The following is a 26,203-nucleotide window of genomic DNA, read 5'->3' as shown; positions in this document are numbered from 1 at the left end:
CCAGGGGCCTGGGGACAGCCCCAGGTCTGCCGCTTTGTAGGTCTGTGACCATGAGCAAGTCACTTCCCTGCCGGGCCTGCTTCCTGGCCATGAAAATGGAAACAATACCAACACCTCAACTCCCTTACAGAATCAGAGCCCTAGAGATAAAAATGCTCACGGAAAGTCTACAGCAATAGAAAAACCTCCAGGTTTGTCAAGATCTAGGGAAAAAAAAATCAAAAGACAAAAGAGGTGGGGCCCTGCTTCATAGTACACACGTAGGCGATCTCGGAGCTCAAGTTCATGGAAACAGATTGAATTAACGTAGGAAGCAGCTCTGCCCCTTGCAACCATAGATTGTTTGAAATCCTTTTAGAGGAAAATTAAAATATTTCACAGAGGGTAATAAAATGCCAGGTATTTTGAAGGCATAATTGCTCAGCTCTCTTGGCCTAATAAGTAATTAGGCATTTTTATTTAAGTACTCCATGTTGTCATTTTCTTTCGTTAGTAGAGAGGGGACAAAAACTGTTGTGGAAAAGACATAAAATTCTGGAAATCACCAGAAGGTTAATTATAAAAATGTAGAAAAAGTTCAAAGTAAGTAAAGAGGGGATGCTGGGTGGCTCAGTCGGTTGAGCGTCCAGTTCTCATTTCAGCTCAGGTCATGCCCTCAGGTGGTGGGATCGAGCCCCACGATAGGCTGATCACTGGGCGTGGAACCTGCTTAAGATTCATTCTCTCCCTCTCCCTCTGCCCCTCACCACTGCTCTCTTTCTCTGAAGTAAAAAAATAACAAATAAATCTTTAAAAATTAAAAAACAAACACATAGGATAATAATTCATGCCCCCTTTTAAGACAGAGATTCTTTCTGGGTCAAGGGATGGATTCTGCAGACAAGGAGGAATACACAGGGGGACTCACTTTTATCTGTCATGTTTCCCTTCTCCAGAAAGAAAAATCTGAAGGAAATAGGGCATACTGTTCAGGTCCTACAAAGCTGAATGGAGGGTACACAAGTGTTTCTTTTCTTATTTTCTATCTACCTTGTAGGTGTTGAAAGAGTTCATAGTTTTTAAAAAGCTGATCTTGCTTAACTGCTTTCATTCAGAGCCAGGACTGGGTCTGGGATGGAGAGGGCTGAGGGTGCGGGTAGCGGGAAAGGGGGCTGGCTGGCCCCGGGGTCTGAGAGGCAACCCCATGTGAGCCTCCCTGGCCTCTCTCCCCGCAGCCCCCAGAGAAGGAAGGAGCCCTGCCTCGGCAGGTGGGCAACAAAACAGAGTGTGGTCTGCTGGGCTTCGTGCTGGACCTGAAGCAGGACTACGAGCCTGTGCGCATCCAGATGCCAGAGGAGAAGCTGTACAAGGTGTACACCTTCAACTCCGTGCGCAAGTCCATGAGCACGGTCATCAAGCTGCCCGACGAGAGCTTCCGCATGTACAGCAAGGGCGCTTCCGAGATCGTGCTCAAGAAGTAAGTTCCACATGGCAGGGCTGGGCAAGGGGGGACGGGACAGGGAGCTGGGGATCACCAGGTCGTGCTGTGCAGGCTGTCCTTCGGGCTGGGCTGGAGGGCCATCTGGCACCCAGAGGTGCCCTTCCCAATGTCCCACAGCAGGACCATCTCCCGGAGCTTCCTTCCTCCACTATTTTCTCTTGAAACTCTACAGAGAGCCCTCCCCTTCTCGTCCCTACATCACAGGATCACCAGGAAGTTCCACCTGCTGTCACTGTTAAATCTCCCTCATTCCCTCAGCACAGAGATGGTTAACGATAGTGATGTTCATTGTTAGCCAGTCAACTCCAGCTCCAGGTGCCAGAGAGAAGCCTGGAGAGCTAAGCTAGTCACTCCTGGTCCCTGGACCTCAGTTTCCCCACTCAAACTTTGATGGGATTGGTCTAGCCCAGTGGTTCTCAATCCTGGATACACATTGGAATCATCCCAGGGAACTTTTAAAAAACCACTGATACAGGGGGCCTGGGTGGCTCAGTCACTTAAGTGTCCAACTCTTGATTTCCACTCAGGTCATGATCTCAGGGTTGTGAGATCAAGCCCTGCGTTGGGCTCTGTACTGGGTGTGGAACCTGTTAAAGATTCTCTCTCTCCCTCAGCCCCTCTCCCCCAAAATAATAAAAATAAATTGGAACCTTTGGGGTAGGGCTCATACATGGGTCTTTATTTATTCGGTGTTCCACCTAAGCCATTCTAATGTGTGAACAAGGTCCAGAACGACTAGCCTAGGCTTCATGCCCTCTGAAAACCATTTTAGCTGTGGAACTATTTTTTCAGATGAAATCTCATGAATATAAGACAGATCAAAGTAGATGTGCTCTTGCTGAATGGACAAACTGGGGCAGATATGGCAAGAAGGCGGCCTGATTTCTTTTTGGCTGGTCCTGATTTCATCCCTGCATGGGGCCCAGGGACCTGGACCAGCCCTGAAGCATTATGGAAGATGAAGTGGATGGATGCTGGATGACCAACCACAGCCAGCTGGGCATCACTGGGGATGGGGAGGGGAGCGCGAGCTGGTCAGACGGAGGACCCTTGGGCCCTTGGCTGAACCTTACCCAGCTCCCCCCTCATCTGCCCCCAGATGCTGCAAAATTCTCAACGGGGCAGGGGAGCCCCGGGTCTTCCGGCCCCGCGACCGGGACGAGATGGTGAAGAAAGTGATTGAGCCCATGGCCTGCGATGGGCTGCGCACCATCTGTGTGGCCTACCGAGACTTCCCCAGCAGCCCCGAGCCCGACTGGGACAATGAGAATGACATCCTCAATGACCTAACCTGCATCTGCGTGGTGGGCATCGAGGACCCCGTGCGGCCCGAGGTAAGCCCCCTACCAGCAGGCTTGGAGGGGCTGGGAGTCCAGCCTGCTGGTAAGCTAGTATAAGTTGCCTCACCTCCCTGAGCCTCAGTTTCCCTGTAGCACCCACAAGACTTTCTCTTTACCTACTCCTAAACACGCAGACTCCTGAGACCAGCGTAGGTCACGCTTGGCATCCGTCTGCTCAGGACATCAGGCAGCCAGCAGGCAGGCGCTGCTTTGCCACGGGAGCAGCCCGAGAGCCATCGCCCAACCAGAAACCTCCCCTTGATCCCAAGGGACAAGCATGTGGGCAGCCCTGCCTTAGAAGCCTCTTGCCCCACAGGAGCCAGGATCTCCTATAGCACAACCATAGGCCTAGGTTCCAGGGTCCCCATAAAGGAGATACCCAGAAACTAAGTCACTGGTGTTCAAGAAAACCCCCAGTGTGATGTCACACCAGCAGGTAGAGTTCTGTCCATTCGGATCCAGTTTCCCAATCAATGTAGCCTAGCGGGCTTGCACAGTGACACAGCCCACAGTCTCCCATTCTCAGATCTCCAGGGGCACAGGGCCATGAAGTTATCCAAAGGTCAGACTCCCAGGCGGAAGAGAAGAGGGATGATAGCAACCCCCCCCCCCGCCCCAAGAAGGACCCAGGAAGAAGATATAGAAAGTGCACCTAAAGGAGTGCTCAGATCACACAGGTGTTCAGTCTCCTTTAGCTGCATCTGCCCCGGGCGGGAAGACGGAATTCAGTGCTGGGGTTCATAGAATTGGGCGAGGATGGACATGGGTGCTCAGTCAGACTGCCCAGGCTGGAAAGGTTGTGGGAAGAAGAGAGGGCAGCCTCGAATCTCCAAAACGTTGCTGTGGGCAGGCAGAGTGAGTCCTCACTCTGGGGATCCCCAGAGGGTAGAGCCAAGGGCAGGCTGGCCTCCACATCATTGGAGGACTAACACAGCTTCTGGGTCCAGGGCTGATTCCCAGGCCGGTGGGGACTGGGCCCACCTTGGTCTTGGCTGTGGAATTCGGTGATGGGGCCTCTCAGGGCCACCTTCCTCCACTGGAGGCAATTTTGCTGTCCCCACTTGTCCTGATACCATTCTCTAGGGGCCTCTCGGTGTTCCCTGCCCCTTATGGAGCCTCCACTTCCACTTCTTTCCATGAAAAGGGGTAGACAAGTGTTTTCCAAATTCCTAGTCCTGATGCTGTAAGAGTCTCTGTTCCAAAGACCAAATGAAACTAGAATGTCACAGATGTGGACTTAAACGTTTTTGTAGCAACAAGAGGTGTCGTCGAAATGTGAGCTCAGGTCTCAAACAGACCTGGGATCCCGAGTCTCAGCATTACTGGCTGTGTGACCTTGGGCCAGTTACATAACCTCTCTGAGGCTCTGTTTCCTCATCTGTAGACTGGAGATAATAATAGTATTCTCCACACATACACTTCCCAGGATACTATGAGGTATCAGATCATGCACATACCACAAACAGTCAGTATCTGGCATGAGGTACATGGCCCTTAAATGGGGTTCCCTTCCTCTGTGCCCCTCCCCAGTAGTTCAGAACTCTGGACCCAGTGACAGGTAACAGCCCCTAACACAGAGCCCGGCTTATGGATTCATTCATTCCACACAATTAAGTGTGGAATGATGAATGAGAATGAACGGGACTTGAATACCAGTCTTCCAATACTATGCCTGGTACTCATCTCACATGCTCACACCCTCCATAGACCTCCACAGACCTCTTCACTCCCACCCAGAGCCTAAAGCATCAAAGGTGATTTGTTGCCCAGGTGCTTGGCCCTGGAACCACATGTGTTTTCCTGCAGACTGTGTCTTTCCGTGGACAGACAGGCCATTTAGCAACCTCCCCACAGGATGCCCACTCATGACCTGCCACCAGTGGGTTCAGGCTCCCCATGACAGGCCATCCCCTTACAGGCACCAGGGACTAGTCTCCACGTAGCAGACGGGGCCAGCCTGCAGCTCCCCTGTCCTTCTCATCCCCAGAGCTCCTTGCCCATCACTGTGCCTCAGAACCATCCCCAAAGTGGGGTGGAAAGCAGCATCAGACACATACCTTTTTTTGGTCATGACCTGTACTAATAAGAAACATATTTTATATCATGATTCAGTAAGCACATACACTTAACCAAAATAAGAATGTCACAAAGTAACATGATGCCCTTGTATTTTCTATTCTCTTCTATTTCTCTCTTTTTTAATGCTAGTCACCACCTCCTAAACTAATTTGACAATGCACTAAAGGGGTTGAGCTGCTGCTGACCTAGACCAAATGCCTCCCCCGGGCCCAGGGTGCAGGTGAGAACACTGAGGGTAAGCAGGGACAGTGAGTTTCCGGAAGTCTCGCTGTAAGTGGCTGAGCTAACCCAGAGTAGAACAGGTTTTCTGCATTCCTGCCCCAGGCCTTGCTCCTAGGTGCCACAGAAATGAAAGGGCAAGGGGTTCTAAGTCTGGAGCGTAAGGACAGGGAGGGCAGGGCCTGAGAAGGGCTGAGCTGGGTCCTGGAATATTCCACTAATAGTATGATCATCCAGAGAAGCAGGCTTCAGGCACAGACTCCCAGCAGGGCTGGGAGCACTTTCATTCTGGAGAGCCCTGCCTTGGAGAAAGGGGGCCTGGACACAAGCCCAGCTGTGCCACTCACAAGCCACATCCTCCTCTCTGTGCCTTGGTCTTCTCATCTGTAAAATGGGAGGTTGACCCAGATGTTCTTCAAATCCCTGCCAAGCTCCAACATTCTGAGCTGGCTGACGGGGAAATCTTACCCTGACACCTTTCTTTGCTTCCGTCAAGTAAGTGCATCCTTGTTGGTGACCTCCTCTCTGCCCTGGGCTCTCTCCCAGGATGTAGATTTCGATGTCATAAGTTGTGTTGGGGAGCATACTTACTAGGCTGACACAGCAGGGTCAAGAGACATGGGTTCTAATCCCGCCCCGGCCACCCCCTCACAGAAGGCTTCAGGCGCATCTCCTCCCTGGGTCTCAGTTTCCCCATCCGAACAATGAAAGAGTTGGACATTCCAAATGAGAGACACCAGCACGGTTGCTAGGGATGCAACTCGAAAGTATAAAAGCTCTGAGCTGTCGATTCACCATTTCCTAGTTGGGGGGGGTGGCTTTTGATTTATTTGGGTTTTATTTTGATTTATTTGGATTTATACACATGGAGCCAAATTCCAACGGTTCAACAGACAAGGTGAAGTAACCTCCCATGCTCCCCTCCCAGGGTCTCTGACTCCCGCCTCACAGGCAGCCACCGTCTCTAGCTTTTGGGATGACCTTAGGGCAGTGTCTGTGCCTGCGGTTCGGGGCAGGCTCTTCCAGGCAACCCTGAGGCTGGCCAGAGCACAAAGGTCAGCCTGGGCCACTTCTGGGGTCCTACAAACATTTGCAGCAACTGCTGGAACACACACTACCCCCTCAATTTCCCCATCTGTCGAGGATGAATAAATGACGTTGCCTTCCTCCCTTGAGAAGACAGAACAGATCAAAACAGGCTTGCTGATCACCCCCCAGACACATACACGTTTCTCGGTGGGTACGTTTTCCGACACCGCCTGAAGCCACCGCGGATGAAGCCATGAGAAGAGCAGCAGCCCGGGATTCACCGGGTTATCCGGGGGTGTTTGGAGCCCTTGGAGTCACAGACAACGGGTGTCACCAGAAACAACAGATGTTTAAAAGCCTTTATTTAATGAAAACAGGAAGCGCCCATTTTCTGGCTGGTTTTCCTCCGTGAGAAATATCTTGGATAATTTTAGCGAAAGAAGGAATTTTTTTTTTTCATTTTACAGCAACTTTGTCTATGTGGAAAGTATATTTCAGCCAGATCGGTGCCTCGGTGGCTTGGGTCTTAATCATCCCTGGCTCCTCAGTGCCCAGACCAGGGAGATGTTCAGTAGCTGTTTGTCAAATGAATGACCGAGTGAGCAGTACAAGGAGAGCCTGAGTGCAGATTAAGGAAGCACTCCATTGGGCTGGAGGAATCCAGAATGGTTTTATGAGTAGGGGCATTTCACCTGAAAGGGGGAGAGACTCCCAAATTAAGGGAGAGAGGGCATTCTAGGCGGAGGGAATAGCTCTGGCAAACGCAGACAGGTGAGAATCTAGTGAATACCGTGGACTTACGAGAGAAATGGGAAGGAGGGGAGCCTGGAGCTAAATTGGGAAGAGTAGGCATGCCCCCACCCAAATCCATTCACCAGGCCAGGCTTTGAGGGATTTCAGCAGAGACATGTTTCATGATGACCCGTGTGCCCTGTGCCAGGCCCCTGGATGTGTCCTGAGCAGTCAGCGGTCCCTGCCTTCCAGAGCCCACAGCCTAGTGAAATGCCCAGTAAAAGGGGACGAGTAAGTAGACCCCTAGCATGTGAGAGTGTAAAGCCATTCTGAAGTACAACAAAGACGTCTGGTTATAGGGTCCACTGCCCAATAAGGGAGGTGGCTGAGGAGGCCCTCAGGGGTGTCCAGGTCCATCTGGAATCCCCCCCTACAGGCAGGTCACAGGCCTCTAAGGTACCTGACCCAGGAATCGTGGTGGCATGGTCACACCATTCCTCCAAACAAATGGCTGCCCCTCCCTGTCCCCAGATGCCAGGTGTGCCCCACCCCCCACTACATCTGTATCCACACCCTCGTCATCCCTCCCCATCTCCTGGAGCAGAAAGAACAAGGAAGAAAGACCATGGTTAGGTGCATTGCCAGCCATCCTACCCCCACCACCAGCATCTACTGTCCCCAGGCTTGATACCATTTGCCCCTGCCACAGCATCACCTAGCTTCATCCCCACTTTATAAGCCAACACTCAGGTGGATCCCCAGGGCAAAGCCCAACCGAGCCTTTCGGCCCCTAAGCCCTCTCTCCCAGGGGCAAAGAAACCTCCACCACACAGAGGAGAGGGTGGGAGCCAGAAAAATTAGCTGCCTGTTTTTTCTCCCTGAGTCAGCTTGTTTCGGGGAGACCTAGAGGGTGGGGATTCCAAGCAGGCAGATTTCAGCTCCCTGAGACAGCCTTGAAAGCTTTAGTCTTTCTAGAACAGGGTTCCAGTCACCTCATTCCCAGCTCAGAACTTATCATGGCTCCCAGGCCTAGTACTGAGTCCCTGATTCCAGCACCTTCTGACTGCAGGTCCTTCTCCAGCTTCATGCTTCCTGTCTCCTGCCCCACATCCTCCTCAGCCTCACCCCCTCCAGATCACCTTCCATGTCCTTTCTATAGCACCCTTCCCAACTTCTCTGCCAGTGCCTCTCATGGGGCACTTCTCTGTGGCCCAGGCCACAGTGAAGCAGTCATCTGTGTAGCTCCAGCCTGGGCAGAGTGCCAGGCACCAGAGCCTCAGTTAGTGCTGACAGACCAGAAGAAACTCAAACATCCCCCTCTCCAGGAAGCTTTCCCGTATTTCTCCTCTCCCTCTACTTCCTTCTGAAGGAATGGCACCCTCCTCTGTGCTCCCAGAGCCCTTTGTACAGAGATCTTTACCAAAGACCCTGCCTCCTACAAGAGTATAGGCCAGACCCAGAGCACCTGCTCTCATCTGAAAGAAGAATGATTATGTGAAAGGATATGATAGACTTGTTCCCCTATGGAGTGGTCAGCCTTGGAAGGAGTGAGTACCCCAGGCTCAGAAGCCTGCAAGCAAAGGCTGGCTGGCCATTGTGGGATGCCTAGCCGGAGATCTGGGCAATGAGAAGAGAGTCAGAGTTATGACCTCAAGTCCCTTCCAACTCTAAGAGCCCAAGTATCTTTGAATAAAACATAGCCTGAATTATTCCTTTGAAGGCAGGAGCCAGATAAGGTGTATGTCCCCAAAAGAGCAGTGACTCTTTCCTTTCCTCTGGAACAGAAGACAGCAGGGGGCTGCAGTCTGGGTTACAGACACTGTGAGGACATTGATAAATTACGTAAGCAGGATGTTGGACAATCCACATCCCCACTCCCTCTGGGTCTGTAAAAAGAGGTCACGTTTGCCTGTGTGAGCCGCCGCTGTGGCATGAAGCAGAGGCCTTGGTCACGTGGCCCCCAAGTCCCAAGTGGGCACCAGAAGCCTCTTCCCTGGGCCCCAGAAGTGCACCCAGAGACCACCTGCGGCCAGCTTACCCTGCTCCAGCCCTCGTAACAAAGAGACCCTTCACTACCTGTCACCACAGCTGGTCTCTGATACTATTCTGGGAGCCAGAGGGGCCTCCTGGCCTTACTTAGCCTGGAGCCAGCCTCTTCATGGTATTTGTTTCTTGCTCTGCCACAAGATGGCCATGCTCAGGAGTCTTGATTTTCTCTACAAGCAGCAGGGGGCAGCCCCTGAAGGAGAGTGACACCCAGGCTGAACTTTAGGCAGGTTGCCCACTGGTGGTCAGGTAGGGGAATGATGGAAGAGGGGCAAGGCCAGAGGCAGGGAGCCTGAGGAGGGCCTGGGCGCTGACCCCACATTGGAATGGTGGTTCTCTGTGCTCACAGAACAGCAGAGTGTGGGAGGGGGCGGGAAGAGGCTAGAGATTTTCAAGATCAATCCTTGTTTTTAAAATTCCCAAGGGCAGGAAGGGGACCAGTGGGCAGGTGTTGTCCACAATCAGGTTATGAACCAATGTTCTAATTCTTTATTTGAGTTTGCTGGGCTGCCATGATGAAGTAGTAGCACAGATTAGGGGCCTCCAACAACAGAACTGGACTGCCTCACAGTTCTGGAGGCTGGAAGTCCAAGATCAGGGTGTTGGCAGAGTTGGTTTCTTCTGAGGGTCGTGAGGAAGAATCGGCTTCAGACATTTTCCTCTCCCCCAGTGTCCCCCCCAAGCTTACAGGGGTTTGTTGGGAATCTTCAGCATTTCTTGACTTGTGGCAGCAACACCTAATCTCTGCCTTCATCCTCATGTAGCATTCTCCCTGTATGTGTGTCTGGGTCCAAATACCCTTCTTCATAAAAACCCCAGTCACATTGGTCTAGGGCTACTCTACCGACCTCATCTTGATTACCTTTATAAACACTCTATCTCCCAGTAAGGTCACATTCACCAGCACTAGGGGCTTAAGACTTAAATATATTTGGGGGGCCACAGAGGGGTTGGGCATGGCCATAGTTCAGCCTATAAGAGTCTTCAGACCCTCTCAGCAGTGGCGTGGCAGAGTAGGAATGGGAGTGAGCTCCCCAGACACTGTGATATGCAAGAGGAGTGGTAGTCAGACTCCACCTTTCCAAGCCTGAGATTCTAAGGTGCTTTGGTCTTCTTGTACAACTAGATTTTCTGCCCTTCATATGTCTTCTTCCACTCAAAGACATTTTGCAGCAAATAGCAAATATTACCTTATTATTTTATCTTTGGTCACTGCCCATGGGTCAGAAACCCTTGTTCAGTTGGTCTGTGTTGTGTGTGAAGACCTGCAGCAGCTCCAGGCTGGTTTCTGCATCTTAATCACTGGGCAAATAAATCCACAGCTCTGCATAGGAGCAGGGGGATGGGGGGTGCTGTGCGGGGCTTACTCTCTCCTGACTGGCTGCATCCACTCTGGCCTGATTGGCCCAGGCATCAGTCTATCATTCGTTACAGGCAGAGAGGGCAGGAGGCAGTCCTTACTCTCTCATGGCAAGGTCCTATTTTACATGAAGTATAATCATTTGTATTTATTCAAAGTCAGTGTCACATTTTGTAAATGAAATGCTCCCAAATGCAGTGCCCCCATGCCCCCAGCCAAAAAAAAAAAAAAAAACAAGCAAACAAAAAAAACCTGAAAATGTGTGAACATATTTCTCACTGAGTTCACAGGAACTGTGCATGTGAATAAAGTAGGGACACATGTCTCTTTATAACAGAGTGTTCTAACCCCACCTGGGGTGTTACTGAGGACTTTCTCAAAGTCCTTGCCCCTAAGTCAGGATAGCCCGTGGTTTCATCTCAGAAGAGACCATCATAGTGTTAGGTGGTAGCTGCCTGGGACTCTGTTGAGAATTCTGAGACATCGGGGTTTAATCAGCAGATTCTGTGATTGATTAACGATGCCTGCCATGGACACAGGATGGAAGGATAGGGTCTATGTGCCATATGTGCTGTCAGCATCTCACAGTCATCAAGGCCCCTTCCACTAGAACTTCCCATGAACAGGCCTCACTCTGGAATCCATAACGGCAGTGATGGCCTGCCCCAAGGGTGCTCACCCCCACTGCTCCTGCCCCCCTCAACTGCTAGGTCCCAGAAGCCATCCGCAAGTGCCAGCGGGCAGGCATCACCGTCCGTATGGTCACTGGTGACAATATCAACACGGCCCGGGCCATCGCCATCAAGTGTGGCATCATCCATCCTGGGGAGGACTTTCTGTGCCTGGAGGGCAAGGAGTTCAACCGGAGAATCCGCAACGAGAAGGGAGAGGTACTTGCCCAGCACATCTGTCAGAGGGATGAACTGGGGGGTGGAGGGTGCTGCCTGGGAGGCATGGGGGCTGCATGACTGTACGGAGGTCAGCCAATGTACCACTCAGGGCCCCGTGACTTTGAGTGAGCCCCCTCCCTTCTCCAGACCTCAGTTTCTCTCTCTGAGCCTTTCCCCATCCCTCTCCAGATTGAACAGGAGCGAATTGACAAGATCTGGCCAAAGCTCCGGGTGCTGGCTCGCTCCTCCCCGACAGATAAGCATACCCTCGTCAAAGGTAAGACTTGGGGAGCAGTTCTGAGGCCAGGACCCCCTCCTCTCCTGGTGCCTGCAGCTTCTTTCCAGGACAGAGGGCTTTTGCATGGGGCTTCCCACACCTGGCAACACCCTTGTCTCCCCCTCACTGCAGTCCTGGGAGGCCCTCTAAGAGCCCTAGTGATCTGGAGAGGTTGTGAGTCTTCTCTCTGCTTTCCACTTCTAGGAAGCAATGGGACTGGGTCTGTCTATGTCCAAAACTCTTAGCCTAAGGGTTGGATAGGGCCCACAGACATGTTGTGGTTGGTTGGTATAGTACCTTTTTTATGTTGAATTTGGATGACTTCGAACGACTCTCCCCTCACATTCAAATCAGTCTTCCCTGCTCCTCATTGTCTGCTATCCAGGAGACTTCACTTCTTTATGTTCTCAGTCTGCCCCCTGAGCTTGTGAGTTTGAGAGACCCTTAGTCTGCCTGGTGTCTGAGGACCCCAACCAGCATCTGTAATGGGGACCCGCAGGAAGGGCTATCCTGGGAATAGCAGCCTGAGAGATGAGGCCAAAAGCTAGCATCCTTCTCCTTCCTTGTCTTCCTCCAGAGAGAAGGCGTACCACCTATTGAGCCCATGTAGGTGGCCAGGTGCTGGGCATTTTTAGAGTCATACAGCCCTGGCTTCAAGTCCTGGCTTGGCTGCTGAACTGTTCTATAGCCTTCGGCAAGTCCCTCCTCTTCTGGGACTCAATTTCTCCATCTTTAAAATGGCCACTGAAGGGCAGGTTTCTCGCTGAGGTCATCCCTGGGGCATCTTGATTCCTCTCCCAAAATGCTGCCCAGGACATTAGTGGAGGCAGATCCGGCTTGGTGACAGAAACACAGCACCCCAGAATCACAGATATCAGAGCAGGAGGCACCCCCAACCCACCTCCATTTCTTCTTAAATGACTCATTCATTCAATTACTCATTCTCTTGATACGTGTTTTTGAAGTACCTAAGTGCCAGGCCCTGCTCTTGGCAAACATGGTCCTTCCCTCTTGGAATTCATGGTCCAATTCCACCCAGCAGACATTAAATAGATTTCCTTGTACAGACCTAGAGGTTGTATTGGTGGAAGAGAAGGTTGGGGCCCTCTGTTGGCCTCTTATTCAGGCTAGGGATGGGTGTCACATCATAGGCCATCGAAGGTGGGTTGAAGGTCCAGGAGAAAGGGCCTGTGTTTCAGGTGGGGCAGAGAACTGCACTGTGAAAGACCCGAGGCAAAGATTTCCAGACACCTTCAAGAAGTAGAAAGAAGCTCACTTGGCCAGGCAGGAGGAAAACTCAGCGCCTTCCCTGCTCTGGAGAAGCACATAGGAAAGCTGAGGGAACCAGGGGGAACAAAGGCATCAAATGCCCAGTAGACAGAGACTGGAGGCTGAGTGTTGGCCAGGTACTCAGACTGCTGCCAGCCAGGGGAGCAGCCCAGGATGATTCCTGGAGTGCATGGCCTTGAAGAGGGTGAAACTTGGACACATGCAAAGGGCTAGGGGAATGGTTGGTGGCTACAAAGGCTTCTCCATTCGGGGACCCTTTCCCTCATCCCACAGATGCTGCTTGCCAGGCACAGAATAGGGAGAGACACATACCAGAGCTACAGTGATCTGATTAGGGCAGGTGAGGGTCCTCAGGGAGTCACAAAGACTTCCCCAGGAGAAGTGGCATCTAAGCTGAGACTACAGTTGTGGGGCAGGCACAGCTAGCCGAGGGAAGAGCCCGGGTAGACAGGTGAGGGAGCCGGCTTTGCAGATAGTCATTCCTGTGACTGGAGCACAGATTGAGCGCGGCCAGAGACGAGAGAAAATCAGAGAATGGGTGAAGCCTGACCACCAGGGATTTCGAACTTTCTGATTAGAGCTAAGAACATGGATGTCACCCTGAGGCCAGTGTGGGTAGTGATAGAATGACTCTCAGCTGGGGTGGAAGGGACAGGTCAGTCCTGGGGGCGGGGGTGGGGCAGGGGTCGAGAGAAATCCCAGCACTGCTGTGCAGAATGGACGGGCAGCCTGGAGTTGGTGGGGACCAGGGGGGATGCTGCTGGCACAGGGGGTCGGGACAGAGAAAAAATGAAATTGTTCCTGTGGGATCTTGGAGCGGAATCTGCAGACGTCAGTGACAGATGTGAGGTGTGGGGTAAGAGAGGCTCATGCCAAGAGTGACATTCAAATCTCTGTCCTGTCCATTAATGTATCTTCTCAAACTCTACATTTGCCCAATGATGACACACTTCACCCATTCTTTTCCACTGGCCCCAGCTCAGTGACTGGGCCACGTGCCATCTGTTTATTCTATTTGTTGAATATTTTCTTTTTATTTATTTTTTCTTTTTTTAAAGATTTTATTTATTTGATAGAGAGAATGAGAGACAGAGAATGGGGTGGGAGTGGAGAGGAGCAGAGGGAGAGGGAGAAGCAGGCTCGCCACTGAGCAGGGAGCCCTATGCGGGACTCGGTCCCAGGACCCCAGGGTCATGACCTGAGCTGAAGGCAGGTGCTTAATCGACTGAGCCACCCAGGCTCTCCTGAATATTTTATTGAGAGTGAATGTTTGGAGAGAGGTCAAGGCCAGATGGTGGATCAGGGGCCATTGGCAAATGGTCTCCTCAGGAGTGCCTGAACCCCCAGGTAGAAGGTGCTGAAGGAGCAGATGGTGGGAGAAGGGAGGAGCTCCTGGAACCCAGGCAGAGGGAGATGCTTTTCCAGCTGGGGTGGCCACCCGTGTGGCCAAAGGCTGCAGAGAATGAAGAGGGTGCTGGAGAGAACGTCAGGGCCCAGACCACAGAGGACCACCAGCCAGCACAGGGCTCAGGTGCCCAACATCCCCAGCAGGTGCTGGCAGCTGTAGGCAAGCCTGGAGTTGGGAAGAGCCACAACTAGAGCGGGGAGGTAGGGCAGGGGCCAGAGAGGAGGCTGGGCCCGGCCTGGGGTCCTCCCAACAATCAGGGCCAGCCCCAGGCTGCCTCTGGCCCACAGAGTGTCCCAGGGCCCTGACACACTCCTGCCCTGCCCCACAGGCATCATCGATAGCACGCACACCGAGCAGCGGCAGGTGGTGGCCGTGACCGGGGACGGCACCAATGACGGGCCTGCGCTCAAGAAGGCTGATGTGGGCTTCGCCATGGTAGGGGCAGCTGGCAGCGGGCCCCGGGGTGGGGACTGGCAGGAGCTCCCAGGCAGGGGGTATGGGCAACACAGCCTCAGACTGGCTGTGCGGGACCCCCAGTTCACACTCAGCTCACCCACCATCTACCTCACATGCCCAATGCTCTCAAGGCTCAGCCCGGCCCCCAGGGTCTTCCTGGAAGGGTGGAAGAGGGCTCCCTGCCATAATGGCTGTGGGAGAGGACGGGCCAGGGAAAGGCTTCCTGAAGGCAGAGTTGGCCTCAGGGCGCTGGGGCTAGGAGGAGAACATGCACACACACCCCGTGTGGTCTGGTCGCTCTGGGCAGCTGGGCCTATGCATATGCCTATAGGACTGGGGGTGTGCAGGGCATGAGAACAGCATTGCTTGAGCTGTGCACCACCACCCAGCCGCCGCACACAGGCTCCTGTCCCCACAGGGCATTGCAGGCACGGACGTGGCCAAGGAGGCCTCAGACATCATCCTAACAGATGACAACTTCAGCAGCATCGTCAAGGCAGTGATGTGGGGCCGCAATGTCTATGACAGCATCTCCAAATTCCTGCAGTTCCAGCTGACGGTCAACGTGGTGGCTGTGATCGTGGCCTTCACGGGTGCCTGCATCACGCAGGTGGGTCCTCCGGTGGGGGGCGGGCGCGGGGGTAGGCGGGCAGGATGGGGCATGCCAAAGCCTGGGGGAGCCCCTACCAAGGACCAAGAGTTGCATCACAGACCTCAGGCACAAGCACCAGCCCAAGGAAATGAAGCTCAGCTAGGCGAGGGGCTGGCCCAAGGTCATCTGGCAAATAGGAGTCGTCAATCCTCACCTACATGGCTGCCTGACCCAGTCACAGACCTGGTCCTCTCTCCAGGAGGAAGAAGAGGTCATCCTCGAAGAAAGGCAGAGCCCCCAAAGGGAGGCAGGGGCCAGGCAGGGCCCATGAGGGGATCAGGCTACCAGCTGGGGGCAAGGGGCCAGCAGGGGGACTAAGACTTCGGGGGCTTAGTTCCGTCAGGAGTGTGGCAGGAGACGCCTGTTTCCCTGGGGCTCTGAGGCCAGGTTGGGGCTCTTTGTCACTGGGAGAGGTAGTTGTCAAGATCACCATCTGGGGCCCCATCCCAAGCTCAGGGGAAGCCAGCCAGCAGGCCTGAATGTCTTCAGCCTCACTGCTTCCTCGCCCAGCCCCATGAGGCAGAAACTATGATAATCCCCATTTTACAGAAGCAGAAACTGAGGCTCAGAGACTGGATGAACCAGGGACCTGCCATTGTTCCTGCAGCCTCCTGCTTTCCCCTCGGGGCTGACCAGCCTGGCCTGGGGAGGAAAGGGCCAGTATTCTAAGGCCTCCTGGCAATCACATGGGTAGACAAGCTCCTATGCAGAGAGGAGCCCCAGAAGCCCAGAAGGCAGCACTTCCCCAGAGAGCTTTGTGGCCTTGGGAATGCTGCTCCCCTCTGCTGCATTCTGAGCCACTGGCATGCATGTGGCAGCACCCCAGTACCATATTCTGAGTCAGAGCTGTGACGTGGCTGGCGGGTTCCTCTGCTGAAAGGACCCACTCCTGGTCTGTGGATGACTGACTCCCTCTAGTGGTGGCTCAGGGAACACTCCCACAGCACAGCCGCTCCTGCAAGGCTCCTTGGGGGACCCCACTGATACCAGATGGGGAAACAGGTTCAAAGAAGACTACCAGTTTGCCTAAGGCTTTAGATTGAGTTGGTAGCAGGGCCATGCAGGACTTGATGGGGAGATTGGGGGCCCTGACCCCAAGGCACATGTCAACAGAGAAGGCTGATGAGCAGGGAAAAGGTACAGGACACGGGGAAGGTGGCTGCTCTGGGGCACAGGTGGGAGAGGCGGCCTGGAGGAAGGGGCTCTGATGAATCCAGGAGTGAGTGTATGGGGAGCAGGCAGAGTGGGCCTCGGGGGCTGCACTAAGAAATGATAGAGGGGTAAAGAACTGCTTAGTTTAGGCTACTAGGCTTACAGGGTCAGTGGGCTTCCTGAAGGAGGTGGATGAAGCTAACACTAGAGGGGGAGGCCTGGGCTGGAGAGAGGGTGACACTAGGGAGAGGTGGGCAATGCAAGCCAGGGGGACAGGTGTGGAGAGGAAAGCAGGGCTAAGGAAGGAGCCGTGGGGGGCACAGAGTTAAAAGATTGGGGAAGAGGAGCCCTGAGGGAGAGGGAAATTGAATGTTCAAGGAGGAAGAGGGTCAGGAGAGTGGGGTCAGGGGCCAAGGAGGAAATTATGGCCAAGAGAGGCAGGGAGGTCAGTGAGAGGAGGCTGGAAAATGCATCTCCTGACTGTGACAGGAAAGGTGCTGGTGACCTTGGAGAAGGGGATTCGGGGGACATGGACAGGCCAAAGTCGGGCTGCCAAGGACACGATACTTGGGGGTACAAGGGGACAGTTGATCAGCTCCTCGAGGCAGTGTGCCCCACATGATATGACTGTGCACTGAATGGTATGACCATATGATCCCAGTCTCAGCCAGAGAGAGACATGGAAGGATCCACACCAGAATGTGGATGGTGGTCTCCTGTAAGTCAAAAGATCACTGACGAGTTTTAGCTTCCTCTGTTACTCCCTACTCACCTGAAATTTCTACCATGGATGTATGTTATTTCTGGAATCATAGATACACACAATAATTGCTTAAGGTAAAGTGGGATGATGGGGTAAGAAGGAACTGGGCGGTAGTAACAAGGGGACAGGGGTCATAGGCACTGTTGGTGGGACAGCAGAGACCAGAGCCACAGATAGTGGAGGGGAAAGCATCAGTGGGAGGCTGAGAAGACAGGATGTGTGCTGAAGACAGGAGAGAGCTTGACCTTAGCCAGGAGAGATGTGTCCATGGGGGCTGAAGGGATGGACAGCACATGGTGGGGAAGTGGGTGAATTTACCAGAAGGCAAGTTGCTGCTGACCATCAGGCCTGGAAGACTCAATTTTCTCCTTGGGGGAGAATGGTGGTCAGGTCTAGGCTGTTCTTCAGGGAAAGGAAGGCCCAGCAAACCTGCGGGGTGCCTGTTCAGGAGCCCAGAGGACAGGCCAGCTAAAGGCAGACCCACTGGGCAGAGCCAGCTCAAGACACCAGCAAGAAGCTGCTGAGGCCCACACCCGGCCCTTGGTAGCAGCAGGTGTGGCCAGCCTCCCCCGTGACAGCCTCCCCCACCACTGCTGTTCCCAGGACTCCCCTCTGAAGGCCGTGCAGATGCTCTGGGTAAACCTCATCATGGACACGTTCGCCTCACTGGCACTGGCCACGGAGCCACCTACCGAGACGCTGCTTCTGCGGAAGCCATATGGCCGCAACAAGCCCCTCATCTCACGGACCATGATGAAGAACATCCTGGGCCACGCCGTCTACCAGCTCACCCTCATCTTCACCCTGCTCTTTGTTGGTGAGTCCTCCACCAGCCCACCTGGGATGCCCCAGCCTGGACCCGGCATTCTGAGTCACACCCGCCCTCTTGTCTGCCAGTGAAGTCATGGGGCCTGGGGCCATGCAGTGAGTTGCTCAAGGTCACATAGCAAGTCTTGCGCAGAACTGGGCCCTGTCTCAGATCTGGCCAACCCAAAGCCAGGGCTCTTCCACCAATGACGGCTCCAGGCACGGAGTACACACTAGGCAAGATGGCACCCAGGTGCAGCTCTCTGCCCCTCACAACTGCTCTGGAGGGGCCTGAGGCTCTGGCCCCTTCCCTGACTCATTCCTGCACCTCTCTGGGCCCTGTGCAGGCACCCTCACTGACCCCTCCTCAGGGAGGGAACAAACACCTGCAGAGCCTCCCATGATCCTCCCAGCATTTTCCTTTAGGCTGCTTGCTTCGTTTAGGTCTTCCCCGAACTCAGCCAGGCAGGCGCCTGTCCACATCATGCATTACAGGGAGTGCCCGAAGGCACACAGGGGTGAGGGGACCTGCCGCCGGCTAAAGACTGGGCCTGGATCCCTCAGATGTTTCAGAGAGGACGCAGGCAAAGCCTACCCCTGGGTCACAGAGAGGCCCAGAGAGGGAAGGGGCTGGCTCACAGTTACACAGGGAGTCGGGGCCAGCCAGGAGTCCCCAGCCTGGGTAGGGCCCCTCCGCATGAAAAGCTGGGCTTTCAATGCCAATGGGCACTTGTCCTCAAGGTCTAGGGTACAGATGTGGATTGGACATGGATCCTATTGCTTAAAAGGCAGTCCTCTTACATAAACTTGGAAGGTGATACATTGGCAGGACTATTGTCAAGGTTATCTTTAGAGTCTTCAAAGAAGCCATGTGAATGCAAAACTAGGACAGAAGGCTGCCGGGTCGGGGAGGAGAGGGGGCAAGTTCCTGGTTTATTTTCTGGCTTCCCCCTTGAGCACCTACTCTCAGCGGTCTTGAATTCAGCTAGACACCTCACACTCAGAAAACCCCAGAAGCCCTCCTGGCACCTGCTGAGACAGCTTTGCCAAGAGACATAGGATAGCCTCGGGCCTGTCATCAGTGCGTGTCCACACAGCAACCCAGGGGCTACTCTCTACCCATCCTGTGATAACTCAAATACAAGAGATTGAGGCCACGGGACTGGAGCCAGCCTGGTCTAGAAGCCCCAGCCTCCACATAGCAACCAATATATCCTAGAAGAGCTCCAGAAGCTTCCAGGGGTTGCAGCAAGGGCCACAGTCAGTTACAAGAACCATCACTTACAGGGAAGCCCAAGGCCTCCCACCAGGGATTCTGGTTCACAACCCATTCTCCCAGTCTTCCCAGTCCAGAAGAGTTTGCCAGCTGGAGGTCACTTTCATAAATAGAGTCACCTGACAGGACAGGTTAAGGCATTCCACCTTTAACAGGTTTCCACAGAAAAGCAGAATAAAGTTCACCCAACCTCTCTCCCTAGAGAAAAAAGGGCTTCATCATCCCTCCAAGCACACTCGGGACCACCCAACAGTGCAGCCCCCCACCCCGGTATCCAGAGCGCCGCCTCTGTCTCCGCCTGACCCACCAGGCTGTGCAGAGGAGGCCCCCACTCAGGGCCCAGCGTCTCCCCCAGCGAGGCCCTCAGCCTCGCTGCCGCCCTCTCGGCTTGGCAGGTGAGAAGATGTTCCAGATCGACAGCGGGAGGAATGCACCCCTGCACTCACCACCCTCGGAGCACTACACCATCATCTTCAACACCTTCGTCATGATGCAGCTCTTCAATGAGATCAACGCCCGCAAGATCCATGGCGAGCGGAATGTCTTCGATGGAATCTTCCGGAACCCTATTTTCTGCACCATTGTGCTGGGCACTTTTGCCATCCAGGTAGCCAGGCCCCCACCCAACCTGAGCCGGGGTGGGCAGTGAGCAGCCGGCGCCCCTTGGCTGTGCCCTGCGAGTTCAGACTCCTGAGTTGGCCCCTGACTCACTCTCTGTGTCTCTCCCCCTCTCTCTCTGTCCCTGTGCGCCCCTTTGACCTCCAGATAGTGATTGTGCAGTTTGGGGGGAAGCCGTTCAGCTGCTCTCCCCTGCAGCTGGACCAGTGGATGTGGTGCATATTCATCGGACTGGGAGAGCTTGTCTGGGGCCAGGTAAGCTCCAGGGGGGGTTGGAGGAGCTGGACCAGGAATCCTCCAGTCCCAAGAATGGGTCCTGACTCTGCCATGGACTCGGTGTCTGACCCTAAACAAGGCCCTCCCCATCTCTGGGCATCTGAGTAATGGGGGTTGGCCCAGGTCCCACATACTGGTCTTTAGGGTACCACCACTGTGATTTTTGCCTTATGTCTACATACCTCTGAAAATATTATTTGTTTGATAGTTTCTTTCAATCAAACCAGTTTTTTTTATTGAAATTTGTTTCAAAAGGTAGCTTTATATTAACATGATTAGAAAATCAGTATCATATATCATAAAGAGACGCTAACAAAATAAAATAATAACATAATGAGAGAAATGTTATTAAACTCAAACTCGATGTCATGGCCTGCAAAGGCTCAGCGCCTGAAGCCAGCTAGTTGTTTAAGAGGATAATTAATAAGTGGTATGACACCAAGCAGATTCCTTAAGAGAGCTCCGAGGAAATGTAGGAGGAGTGAGCTCTGCCTTGGCTCTGAGTGACGCAGTGCTGGGTCTGACATCCTCTCCCACTTGGGGGAACCGTGGGCTAGATGCTCTGTGGGGGCCCTTCCAGCTGTGACACAGAACATTCTCCCACCAGTTCCCTTCCCTACTTTTGTCCAAATCCTAGGCATGTGCGCGCACACGTGCATGTACACACACACACACACACACACACACACACCCCTTGCCAGCACTCACTACTTGCAGGCTGACCAGCTTGTTAGAAGTACCTGGAGCCGGATCTGTCAAAGCGTCTCTATTCCCAAGATGCTCCATCTTCCATCTAGTGGGAGCCCCAAATGGCCTGAGACATTGTCCTTGTCTTCAAGCTGTTCCAGGCTTGAGTGGAAAGTTACAGTAGCAGAAATTAACTAAAAGATAGGAAGAAATTTTAGTTTCATCCAAAAGGTCCTTCTTGAAACTTTGGAGCTTCTTCGGAAAGTTGATAAACTAGATTTGACTTAGAGAGCCCATTCCCTGGGCACCCTCAGAGCCAGGCCATCTTTATCCGCCTGGCACCCACACCTTCAAGGAGCTCTTGGCATCCGGAAGAGCAGACTCCTAATGCCTGAGGATGATGCCAGGGGGCAATGCTGAAACCTCCAGGGAACCCATGAGTCTGTATGCAGGCCAGCCCTCATCTGTCCCTATAGGATATGAAAGGAGTCTCTGATCTCTGCCACCTCAACCTCCCCATAGGGCCTCGCTTTCGCACCTCGGGCCCATGAACAAGCCCTTTGGAGGGCAATTAAGGATAAAAGCATATCCCCTACTCAAACTTCCTCCCATTTCTGGGAGGGCAACCATTCCCAGAGTCCCAGGACTGGCTGCCCCCATGGTATCCAGGCCCTGCACCTCTGTTGCCCACACTCAGCTATCACAGGACCCAGTGATCAGCAGGAAGGAGCCCAGGGACCTGAGGGCCAGCTACGGGCCAGGTTCATGTGCAACAACTTAGACACACCATCTTGCTTAATCCTCAAACTCTGAGAATCACCCCCAGCTTTACAGATGGGAAGACCAGAGCTCAGAGAAGTTAAATGACTTACCCAAAGTCACATGACCTAGAAGGTCTGGGGTATTCAAGGTCACACCTGTCCAGCTCCTAAACGCCAAGATTTTCCGCTGTGCCCCGGAACCCTGGATGACTGAGTGAATTACAAAGCAAATCAATAAGAATTATAAAAGATGGAATTGAGAAACAGGTAGGATGAGTTAAGGCTCGAGCTGAGCATAACTAAGTGGGGAGGGGTGGCAGGTTAGGGAGGAGGCCACCTGAGGGACAGCCCCCATCACCCTGATGCTGGACCCCCTGCAGGTCATCGCTACCATCCCGACCAGCAGGCTCAAGTTCCTAAAGGAGGCGGGCAGGCTCACGCAGAAGGAGGAGATCCCGGAGGAGGAGCTCAATGAGGATGTGGAAGAGATAGACCATGCTGAGAGGGAGCTGCGGCGAGGCCAGATCCTGTGGTTCCGAGGCCTTAATCGGATCCAGACCCAGGTACAGGAGGCTCCTGGGGCTGGGTCACACCTAGCCAGGGCGGGTGGGGGATGGAGGTGGGCGTGCTCCGTGCCACCCCACAGGCCTGCAGAGACAGGGCTCCGGCTCTGCTCTCTCACCTCGCCAGCCTTCGGTACACCCTTGCTCCCCACATGCACGCTCCCGTGACTGCTAAAGAAGCTGCAGCCTCCTCAGGAAACTTCCATCTCACCCCCCAGACCAGCGAGGGCTCAGCCCGGGGGTAACACCTGCCATGGGTTTCCGGGGGAATGCCCCTCAGTGGGGAGGGGGCCTGAGTGCTAAGGTGAGTGTGGGGCTCTGGTCAGGGGTGTGGGGCAGCCACCAGGAGGGGCGGTGCAGGGCTGGACATGAGTCCGTGTGAGGCCAAGGCCAACCCGTCTCCCGGGCCCAGGCATCAGCCTGAGAGATCCGGGCATCTCTGCACATGTGGACATATTCCCCACCAGGGCCTTCAGACACTGCCCTCCAAGCCTCCACCACAGTGTCACAGACACGTACGTGTGTGGCAAGAACACACATGCAAAGCACATGTGGGATGAGTTTCTTCCCAGCCCCCCCCCCACACAGGCCACACGCTGTCACATAGCCCTCTGCCCGGGCTGGAGTTCTAATCCAGGCTGTGTGTTCATAGCCCTGTGGGATGAGGGACACAGGGGACCAGGAAAGTAAGAGAGGGTGGGCCTCTTGCCCAGACCACACCTAGGCAACCAAGAGTAGATCACCTGGGCTGCTTCACACCCACAGGGCACTCCTGAACATTTCCTCATTGGCATTCACAGCACCACCCCCCCCCCAGTTTTAGGGGTGACCGAGGTTCAGGAGACAGTCCTCTCAGAGAGCTGGGGTGGGTTGCGGGGCAGGTGTCCCACCCAGAGCCTCCCGACACAGCCAGGCTTTTCCTCCCGCAATGAAAACCCCAGTGCGCAGCCCTCGTGGCCAGCCCTCCCTGGCACTCTGGGGCCTACAGAGGGGCCTGGCGCTGAGCAGATGTCTTTCAGAGCCTTTGAGTGTGTCTGGTAGTCTTTGTTTGATTTAAGTCACGTTGTCGTTGTCACCGTGGCTGCGGCTGTGCTCGTGCCGTTGCGCCTGTCAGTCGTGTAGCTGTGTGTCCGTTCTTCTCGCAACTTGTCTCGTTCTCTCCTCCGTTGCAGATTGAAGTAGTCAATACTTTCAAGAGCGGGGCCTCCTTTCAGGGGGCCCTGCGGAGACAGTCCTCCGTCACCAGCCAGAGCCAGGACGTAGCCAATCTCTCTAGCCCTAGTCGCGTGTCGTTGTCCAATGCTCTTTCCTCTCCGACCAGCCTTCCTCCTGCTGCAGCTGGGCGTGAGTGTGAATCCTTACTGCCTCGGGCGCCACCGACGCCAGTGCTGGGCGGGCAGGGGCCGGGGCACCAAGGACATGGGGGGCAGTCAGTCATGGCGAGGCCCAGGGGGCTGAGGGGACACCATCATCGAGGAGGGTCCCCGTTGGTCAGGAGAGCATAGCCAGTCATGGGGTGGCCGTCTCTTGGTGGGCCAGGGTTGGCTGGGGTCAGGGTCAGGGGCTTAACCATTCAGTTAGGGGGTCGTGAAGGTCAAAAGTGGCCAAAAAGGTCTGGGTCAGTCAAGGATTGGCATCTGGTGGGGAGTTTACAGTGATCAAATTCTCTAGCCCACCAGAGGGTCACAGTGGCCAAGGGGGGGGCAGTCAGCCAGGACAGCAAGGAGTATGCCAATTGGTCTAGTGCCATACTCAGACAGGAAAAGCCTGGCCTACACGGCCAAAGTCAGAGTTGGCCAGGAGATCAGAGTCTCACAGTTAGTTAGGCGTAGGGTTACCGCAGGTCAAGACCATCAGGGATCCCAGTCCGTCACAGTGGGGTCCAGCCAGGTGAGGGGTCACTATTGATCAGAGGTCCTAGTCGGGGAGGAGTCCCAGGCCACCAAGGAGATCACAGCCTGAAGGCCCCAGTCACGGTAGTTCAGAACCCTGTGCCTTCTTCCCTTATACATCCAATGGCATTAGCTGCCCTACCCACTACTACCCTGCCCGATGAAGGTCTGACCCCTTCCTAGAGAGGACAGTGCTTCTTACCCATTCAGCTTGACCTCAGGCAGAAAACAGTGAACAGACTTCACTTCTTGGCTGGGTATCAGCAATCCCTGAGGGATTTGGTCTAACCCATGGTTTCCTGCCCTTCCTCAACTGAGGGGTAGCGGGGACTCTGGCCCCCTCCATCTTCTCCCTCCTGCCAAGCTCACCTTCTCATGCCACCACTTCTGACCTGGATCTCTCATCTCTGGCCTATCTAGATCTTTCTGAACCCCTCCATAGCTTCTGGCCCCAGAGGGAATAAGAAGTCTCTATTTACCGCCTACCTTCCTTACCTTGTCTCCAGTCAGCCCCTCCCAAACAGCGGGGGAGCCCCTAGTCCAGGTCTTCTCAGATTGCCACAATGTATATGCCCCAGCCCTCAAGCTTTTGATGAGGAACGGGCTCTGGGTTTCATCTCTCCATACCCCTATTCAAACACAGTACACCCACTGCACACACCCCTCCCACTGAGCAGGAGAGGACCTAAATGCCAGGTGGGAACTGGGCCACCTGAGCCCTCTGACGGGAAACATGAGCCACAGAGAGCCTGTTGCTGATCTATGCTCATGTCCCGTGATTGTTCAGGGGGTGCAGCCCTGCCAGGTAGGCAGGGTAACAGGGACATGGCAGAAAAGGGAAGAAATGCCCTTCTGGGTTCATTCATAACACAAACACCCAGGGATGGGGAGACCAGGCAACCCAAGGTGAAATGGAGATCTGTTTGAGCAGACAGGGTCCAAGTCACGTTTCCGTGACAGTCACTAGGAAGCACTGCCAGGTTTTCTCAGGGCAGGAAACACTTTGGTCCCATCCTGCCCCTACCCGCTGCAGCAGAGAGGCTCCCTGAGCTAACCTCCTCCTGCATCCACTTAGCCCTGGCTTTGCTCAGCACCACCAACTGTCTTGAAGTCCAAAGACCAAGTGTTCCAGTCTGGAGGTGCCTGGCTGGCTCAGCTGGTAGAGCACATAACACGATCCCGGTTTAAGTATAGAGATCACTTTAAAAAGGGGGTGGGGGGTTCCAGTCTGGAGAGCCTCTGGGGAAAGAAACCGTTTCTTTGGGTTCCTGCCATCCCTCCTGGTGACTCCCACATCCCTCTAGCTGGATCTGACCTCTTTGAGGTACGGTGCTTCACACTGGCCACAGCTAGAGCCTGTCTGGCATTTCTGGGCACGCAGGCAGACTTTGGAAGTCTTCCCGTGGCTTAGCCCCATACCTTAGTTCTCACAGTCCAGAGAAGGAGCTCGGTCACCTCAAACCTGGGCAACATCATTCTCACCTTTTCTTCTGTCCTTTACAAAACCATTCAGTAAGGCCAGTCAAGTGACACCCAGTTCTCAACACTCCTTCTTCAGAGACTACATCCATATCTGCTCACCCTCCACCCTCCATTCTCTCTGAGGCCCCAAAGGGGCTGGCCAGGCATGACCTCCTCATCCAGCTGCCATGCTTGAGTATCTTGTATTCCTACCCTCTACTGGAGAATCTAGACTGTAATTTGGGGTGTATTGTGGGAGCCTGACCATCCCCGTAGCCAAGAGTACTGGTTCCAAAGGGGAATCCCCCCAAATAGCTTCAACACACACATTTTGATCAAGATGGTCACAGTGTGAACTCTCAATAAAAACTCCCAGTTCCTCCCTCACCTGAATATTTGCTATAACAGCAGCATCTCCTCTGTTCTCCAAGGATTCTGAAGGCCCTCTAGTTACCAGGCAGGGTCTCTTCAGGAGTCAAAGGCTTTTTTTCCCACAAAGAGGTGTGACACCAGTAGTCGGGAGTCAGAGAAGGGGTTCTGGATTGGGTGGGCTGGAGAGGTGGGCTACCTCCCACCTCCTCTGAGCAGGCAGAGGCTTCTTCCTAGGGATTCTCCAGCAGAGGAGGGTGGCCCTGTGCATGCTGAACCCAAATGCCTGGGATCTTATACCCTAGAAGGAGTTAGACCAC

At 54.0% G+C, this 26,203-nt stretch overlaps 1 protein-coding gene across 11 annotated transcripts in view; it reads left to right on the top strand.

Moving 5' to 3' along the window:
* The window catches only part of ATP2B2 (ATPase plasma membrane Ca2+ transporting 2), a 366,135-nt gene that overhangs the window by 332,789 nt on the left and 7,143 nt on the right, over nt 1–26,203 (top strand). For 8 of the 11 annotated variants that reach the window (XM_059390330.1, XM_059390328.1, XM_059390327.1 and 5 more), the window contains 10 exons: nt 1,215–1,456; nt 2,580–2,814; nt 10,996–11,175; nt 11,365–11,452; nt 14,479–14,585; nt 15,025–15,216; nt 17,777–17,990; nt 19,652–19,863; nt 20,022–20,129; nt 21,979–22,161. In XM_059390330.1, coding sequence (XP_059246313.1) covers nt 1,215–1,456; nt 2,580–2,814; nt 10,996–11,175; nt 11,365–11,452; nt 14,479–14,585; nt 15,025–15,216; nt 17,777–17,990; nt 19,652–19,863; nt 20,022–20,129; nt 21,979–22,161 — 1,761 coding nt within the window. Of the gene's footprint in view, nt 1–1,214; nt 1,457–2,579; nt 2,815–10,995; nt 11,176–11,364; nt 11,453–14,478; nt 14,586–15,024; nt 15,217–17,776; nt 17,991–19,651; nt 19,864–20,021; nt 20,130–21,978; nt 22,162–23,333; nt 23,506–26,203 lie in introns of all 11 variants that reach the window. The other 3 variants (XM_059390332.1, XM_059390331.1, XM_059390329.1) reach the window with 1 other exon arrangement.

Source organism: Mustela nigripes, chromosome 2 (genome assembly GCF_022355385.1).
Source record: "Mustela nigripes isolate SB6536 chromosome 2, MUSNIG.SB6536, whole genome shotgun sequence".
NCBI lineage: Eukaryota > Metazoa > Chordata > Mammalia > Carnivora > Mustelidae > Mustela > Mustela nigripes.
The sequence above is the reverse complement of the archived record's forward strand: the minus strand, read 5'-3'. Positions and strand labels throughout refer to the sequence as shown.